General features: G+C 49.0%; 1 protein-coding gene across 3 annotated transcripts; it reads right to left on the bottom strand.

Annotated features, from left to right (window-relative positions):
* Nucleotides 1-23: 23 nt before the first annotated feature.
* On the bottom strand, nt 24-5,404 carry ncbp3 (nuclear cap binding subunit 3). Of its 3 annotated transcripts, none has more exons than XM_008401765.3 (13): nt 5,126-5,404; nt 4,634-4,699; nt 4,278-4,383; nt 4,067-4,192; nt 2,896-3,021; nt 2,698-2,813; nt 2,511-2,619; nt 2,234-2,333; nt 2,052-2,161; nt 1,668-1,980; nt 1,400-1,557; nt 1,143-1,319; nt 24-923 (listed from the first exon to the last, which is right to left on the bottom strand). In XM_008401765.3, exons 1-13 carry the CDS (start codon nt 5,306-5,308, stop codon nt 616-618), a joined length of 1,998 nt encoding a protein of 665 aa, XP_008399987.2. In that variant the 5' UTR covers nt 5,309-5,404; the 3' UTR covers nt 24-615. The 3 variants fall into 3 exon arrangements, with proteins under 3 accessions (XP_008399987.2, XP_008399986.2, XP_081471344.1); XM_008401764.3 differs by having other exon boundaries at nt 1,137-1,319; nt 5,126-5,403; XM_081615218.1 differs by lacking the exon at nt 5,126-5,404 and adding an exon at nt 4,804-5,114 and having other exon boundaries at nt 1,137-1,319.
* Between the last annotated feature and the right edge of the window lie 1,196 nt (nt 5,405-6,600).

Here is a 6,600-nt window from a genome sequence, read left to right as displayed (position 1 = left end):
TAACTGAATACCAAGACACACCACACTTTCCATATTTTTATTAATAAAAATCGAACAATGAATCATATTCCTCCCACTTCACAGTTCTGCTCTGCTTCGTGGTTAGAGTGGACAGAATGTAGAGGTCAAAGGTCAGGCAAAACAGAGTTTATTGAGCAGCCAATCAGCATCTGGCTAAAAGCTGATTGGCTGCTTTGCTGTCCGACTGTTTCAACTCTGACCTGGATCATTATCATCATAATCATGAGAGGAAGAGCAGCTCCATGGGTTCATTTAACGTTGGGAACAGTTGCTGTGGACCTGGCAACCCGGCAACCTGACCCGGTTCATGGTTCCTGTCCCACAGAGGAAGAGGAAGCTGATGGCATCACACAAGAAGGAAATAAAAAATTACAAACAGAAGCAGGAAGGGTTCAGGCAGAGGGGCTCAGTCCCATCAGGGTCCTCCGTTCTCGCTTCTGCCCCAAGTCTCATCGTGTTCCGGGCAAACAGGAAGTTCAGCTCTTCCTCAGTAACAGGAATGGTGAGTGATGGCGCTCTGCCCGGCCCCCAGCAGGTGAAGGGGCGTTAGGCTCCACCCCTAGTAAGCGGAGGCATTAGGCTCCGCCCCTGGGTTCAAGCATCGGAGTCATCACTGCTGTCGCGGCTGATCTCAATCTGCAGCGACGGCAGGTTGTCCAGCCGGCTCTTCTTCATCTTGTGGCTGCGGCGTTCCTGTTTCTGTTTGATCATGGCACCCCAGACCCTCTGCAGCGTAGAGTCGTCTTCCTCCTCTCCCTCCTCCTCTTGTTCCTCCCCGTCACCCCGCCTCCTCCGGCCGCCGTCCTGCCGCTCTGGGCAGCTGCCTTGACTGCGCTCATGATGCCCGGCGCTGCTGGTGCTGTCGTCGCCAGCGGCGGAACCCAGCCTGCTCCACAGAGCGCCTCCAGACAGACAGGAAGTCGGAGGATCAGACAGGAAGTGGAATTTAACAAACAGATCAGGACGCTCAGACATAAAACGGGATTATAATCTGCTCAGAACCATTATGACTGAGTTTTAATCTAGATAGCAAAAGTCACCAGGAGGTCACAGCACATTTCTACAAGAAGTTCTAAACAGAAGGTGGAATGAAAACAGGAAGTGGCGGGTCGTACTCGTACTCATCTTCCTGTCTTTGGAAGCGTTTGGTCCTTTGCTGTCCTGGCTGGCCACGCCCAGTCTGCGGTGCACGTTGCTGATTGGCTCCCGGGGTGGGGGAGTGTCCCTGGGGGACAGGGGCGAGGCTGAGCGCCGCCTGTCGGGGGAGTAGCGCCTCTTCCCGAGCCGCTGCCTCACGTCTGCGGGGTCAGTAAAGGTCAACAAAGGTCAGTCCTGCCCAGCCACCGCAACCTCTGGAACACCTGGTTCTACGCCTCACCTGTCTTCCTGCTGCCGGCCACCGGGGAGCGCTGCCTGCTGCCAGAGCCGCCAGAGCCGCCATGACGCTTCTCCTCTAGCAGCTGCCGGACGTCCGTCACCTTGGGGGGTGACGAGGCCTTGGCCTGGTTCTGAGAGCTTGACGACCCGATTCGGTTCCTGTTTTGCATGGAACAAGTTCTGGATGAACAAAACCTCCGACCCGGTTCTGCTCAGCTTCCCGTCACCAGGCCAGGTGACAGAAAGTTGGAGCAGGAAGTGGTTCTCACCTGATGTTCTTCAGGTGGCCCTCCAGCTCGTCGGCGTACATGGTCATCTTCTTGCTCTTCTTGGGCGACGGCGTGGAGATCATCTTCAGTTCCAGGTCATAGTCCATCTCATCCGACTCGGACCACGGCGAGGGAGAGCGCTCCACCCGGCTGCGAAGCCCTGCCCCCAGCGGCCGCGAGGCTCCGCCCCTCTCCTTGTACTCCACCACCCTGTCGTCAGAGTCCATGTCCTCGTCAGCCTCGTCCTCCTGTTCTTCGTCCTCCTCCTCTTCCTCCTCCTTTATGGGCTCCTCTGGGAGGTTGACCAGGTCAGCTGAGGGTGGAAGCAGAGGATTGTGGGTAACAGTGCGGGTGGTGACGGCAGGGTGTGGGCGGAGCCGTTACCGGAGTGTCGGTGTGTGTATGGCGGAGTGTGTCCCATGCTGTCTCCGATCAGAGGCTTCTTGCTCTTGATCACGTCCCTCTGGATGCGCCGGTTGTGGTATCGCCGCTTCCTGCAGGATGAGGCCTGGTCAGTACCTGTCGGATGTTGCAGTTGTCATGGCGACCAGAGGGCAGAAACTCACCAGGAGTTGCTGAGGATCCCCTTCATGCCGCCATAGTTTGGGTTTCCATACTTCATGTAGTATCTGCTGCGGCGCGCAGCTCCCAGCTCCTTCCTGTCATCTGGACCGGAACCGGGAGGAAACGGGTCAGAACATGTTGGACTCATGTCAGTGTGTGTTTACAGACAAAACGCTGAAATAAAAAAAATATCTATGCAGAACATCTACTCGTATTCAGTCAATGAAATTCCTCAGATGGGTGGAAATACCAGCTGGTGAGTGTGTGTGTGTGTGTTACCCTGCATGGCGAAGCGCAGCAGCAGCTTGTTTCCTTTGAACGGTTTGATGGCAGGTCTCAGTTCATTCCTCAGCAGAGACTCTCTCTCCGCCTGCGACAGGTCGCCCACCTGACACACGCTCACACACACAGCTAAGTCACTCATCAGTCAGACGACCACTTCCTGTCCTCCCAGGTGAAGCTTTACCTGTCCAACTGTCTTGCTCTCATCGTCTCTGCTCTTCTTCTCCTCGTCGTCCTCTTCATCCACCTCACCTTCCTCCTCTTCGTCATCCTCATCCTCAGATCCCCGATCCCGACGAGCTGCGGTGTTCGGACAGACCCATTTACCCAGAATGCACTGCAGTGTCAGGAAGCACCGACTCAGGTTCTGATCCACACTGACCTTTGCTCGGGTCGTCGGGCTGGGATCCGGACTCTGTCTCTGTGGTAACAGCCTCTGGTTCAGGCATCCGGCTGCTGTTGATTAGAGCTCTGATGCAGGTGTCATCGTCCAGCCAAACCACGTTACCTAGGAAACGGGAAGGCACAGGTAATCAGCCGGGAACCATTAGAACCAGTCAGGAGGTTCCACCAATCACAGAGTAGAACCAATGGAGGGAACCGCTAGCTACAAACCCACCTGCGCTAACCATAAAGCACCAATTACAACAAACATTAGTGGAAGCTAAAGGCTACAGGGCACTTTCTCTCTTGCTCTCGGCGAAGGCAGACGCTTTTTCCTCTGCTCCCTCCCTGCCCATGCCTTCCCTGCTTGCTCTGTTTTTTTCTTTTTCTATATTTTTGGAGCCTTTCTTCGCACATCCTCCAAATCTACAAATTACGGATCTGGTCAACCGGTCTCTCAATGCAATTGATCAAATTTTCTCGACAAGAAGTCTGGGCACATGGAGAGCCCTCTTGTCCTGAGGGGACACACCCGGAGGGATTCACCCTGGATTTATTCATGATGACAGTATTTCTGCTGTTTGGAGCTTGCAGATACCTGGCATATCTACAAATTTGAAACAGACTTAGCCAAACTAGCGAACACTCAGACTGCTGGTGTGGACAGAGACGCAAGTTGGATGCGAGTCTTGCTGAGGCTCCTTCCCACCTCAGCCCCTCCTGTTATCCATGCAGCTGTGGAGCCGAGCACTCCCAAGGACATCATGCCTTGATAACAACATCTTGTCGGACTTCTGCCGGGAGGCTGAGCAACGTGGTTTCATGGCCCAGCGATGTCACCGCCTTCACTCACGTCTTTGTTTTGTCTGAATGCTGCCATGTGCCCTAATGTGTCCTTTCCTCTTTTTTATTTTAATTCTTGTAAAGCACTTTGTATTGGCTTGTTGCTGAAAATGTGGTATATAAATAAAATTACCTTTGCCTTTCACTTTTTAAGGCTATGCCAATGTGGCATTTAGCAGAAGTTAACGCTAAAGCTCTAAATTGCACCATTTGCTCATATCTACCATTTGTCACAAAGAAAACATAATGACTCAAAAGTCAGAAATGTACATTTATGCAAAAAAAAAAAGAATACACTCCCAGTTCTGACCGGGTTCTGGACTCACAGGCCGTGTCGTTGATCCACTCGATGTGCGCTGGCGGATACTCCTTAAAGTAGCCGAAGACGTCCTGGGTGCTCATGTCGTCCACGCCGGTCACATGGATGGCCTCCATCCGCAGCCTAGGAATGGCTGGCAGCACAGAAGAAGAAAGAGGCAGTCTGAAGAAGCAGCAACTAATTCCCGGTGAACAGCAGCAAACAGAACACTGCCTCACCTTTCTTCATGGCGTCTTTATCCAGGAAGACGTTCCTCTGACCGACATTTTCCTCGCAGCGGAAATGGAAACGTCTCGCCCGCTTCTCCTTCCTCTCGATGGCTTCCTGGAGAGCAAACAGAGTCAGATCAGAGCTGCTATCCAGATCAAGTGGATCCCATCAACTTGAGAACGACCAGGTTTCATTTATCTCACAGCACAAAAAAAACAAAAAACAGACAAGTATGAGATTTAACATAAGATGATACTGGCTCACAATGCGTACCCAGATCCAGGTGTGTGTTTATCTTGGATCCAGGTGTGTGTTTATCTCGGATCCAGGTGTGTTTTTATCCTGGATCCAGGTGCGTTCTTACCTTGGAGTTGACGTCGATCCCTGTGATGAAGGCGCCGGCCTTGTTCTCGTACCTGCGGCTGGTGTCCTAGAGCAGAGAAGACACAGCAGGGGGTTAACATGGAGGGTCAGGAGGTTCAGCTGAAGGCCTCAGGTTTGGGCTCCACCTGCAGGAGAACATCTGCTTCACACCTGGATGAAAACACAGCCTTAAAGCAACGCAGCGAACTGATGAAGGAGCTGTGCAAGGGCAGCAGATGAGTTTAGAGGAGCAGGTTTTCCAAAACAAACGGCTCCTGTCTTCATTAAAATCTGTTAGTTTAGAAACTGAACAGAAAGAAGCTGAAAGACAAACGTCTCTACTGCATTTAACTCAATTAACCGGCAGGTTAACGTCTCACTGACTCCCAGACCGAGGCGGGGCTCCGTGGTGCCGCATGCCGCCTCTCCTCACACCTCCGCCGGCCACAGCTGACTCCAGCCCCGGGTCTGCCTGCGGCCCTCAGACACTCACCGGCAACAGCTCCTTCAGGGAGCGGCTAACCGTAACGTCCTCCGCCTCCAGCTCTCCCTCCTCCACCTCCATCGGTTCGGCCTCCCGGCCATCTCTGTCCGACTCGGAGTCAGAGTCCGATTCCGAGCGCTCCGAGCCGCTGTCGGATTTCACCGAGACCCGCAAGCTGCGCACCGCCGCCATGAAGCTAACTGCTGCGGACAACAAGCAGAGCGAGCTGCGCTGGGTTCCGTAACCCGGTAATGCTTTCCCTGCTCTTCTTCTGCGGAGTTATGCTGGTGGAATCAGGGAATGTCGCCCCTTAGTGTTTATTTATTTATCTAAATTTAATGGACGTAATTCTTCTCATATAGATTCATCTCAAATTTTGATTTAATAAAAAAAATATTGTATTTTGGCCAATCAATCCGTGATACTCAGGTCATATAGAGTAAATCTGCACACAGATTTATATTATATTATTTTAAAATTTTCAAGTTTATTTCTTGTAATTTAGATGATTCTGGATTCTAACTGCTCCACAAGCTGTTGAATGGACGATCTTCTCAAGCATGCTGTCAGCCACGTTGCACATTTTTTCGCAGCACTTTTTCCTTCCATGTAAAGGCTAAACTGATTGTCCATCAGTGTTGTTTTTTTCTGACATTTCTGAAATTGAATTTTATCGAGTCAGAAATTCGATTTTACTGCATTTTTTTCTATGAAAACACCTGTTAAGATTTTAGAATCTAAAAAACAAACTCAATTCAAAAACAGAAAAAAAAATAACTGAAGAGAAATTTTCAGTAAAATTATTTTTCATTTGATCAACAATGGAAATAAATATTTGATTTATTGTGTGATTTGTTCTGTAACTTTCTGTGGGTCATGGACACAAAACAATGCTTATTTAAAAATTGCTACAAAAACATTAGTTTACATTTTATTTTAATGAATTTTAAACTTCAGTCCTCAACATTCATTTAGGAGAACCAGTAAATCTTAATGTTTCCTACATTTTAATCTCTTTATTCCCAGTTTTAGGGGAAAAAAATCTCTCTTTAAAACAAAAAACTGTAACTGTAATATATTCTGAGTTCATTTTAGTTTTTTTTTATTCATCAGAAGTCTGCCTTTGAAAAATTCAGTATATGCAAATTAATAAAATTATTTTGAAGATTTATCAACATCAGTGAAGAAAAATATCAAAGTGGTGTAGGAGTGTAATCTAAAAATGATTTTTGAAATGGGAGTTAATTACATAAAAATGCAGAAAGCATCTTGTTGGCTTAAAGGCTTTATGGAAATTTGAAAGAAAAACTACTGAAAAATGAGTAGTTTTTCCACTCATTTTGTGTGTTTTGTTATACCAAAAAACACAAAAAGTAAAAATAAAATAAAAAAATCTGCATAAAGACAAGAAATGTTGAGAAACCCAGGAGGGTTAACTGCCTAGCAAGTGTTTCCTGTCTGTTGGGATGAGATCCTGTGGCGTC

The sequence above is a fragment of the Poecilia reticulata genome, chromosome 14, assembly GCF_904066995.2.
Source record: "Poecilia reticulata chromosome 14, P_reticulata-male-v2, whole genome shotgun sequence".
Taxonomy (NCBI): domain Eukaryota; kingdom Metazoa; phylum Chordata; class Actinopteri; order Cyprinodontiformes; family Poeciliidae; genus Poecilia; species Poecilia reticulata.
The sequence above is the reverse complement of the archived record's forward strand: the minus strand, read 5'-3'. Positions and strand labels throughout refer to the sequence as shown.

Excerpts from the sequence above, each read along its gene's own strand:
- ncbp3 (XM_008401764.3), bottom strand. The coding sequence starts at position 5,308 with ATGGCGGCGGTGCGCAGCTTGCGGGTCTCGGTGAAATCCGACAGCGGC. Across the intron at positions 4,700-5,125 it reads CCCTGAAGGAGCTGTTGCCG|GACACCAGCCGCAGGTACGA; the intron begins GTGAGTGTCTGA and ends TCTCTGCTCTAG. Across the intron at positions 2,162-2,233 it reads GGGATCCTCAGCAACTCCTG|GAAGCGGCGATACCACAACC; the intron begins GTGAGTTTCTGC and ends CTCATCCTGCAG.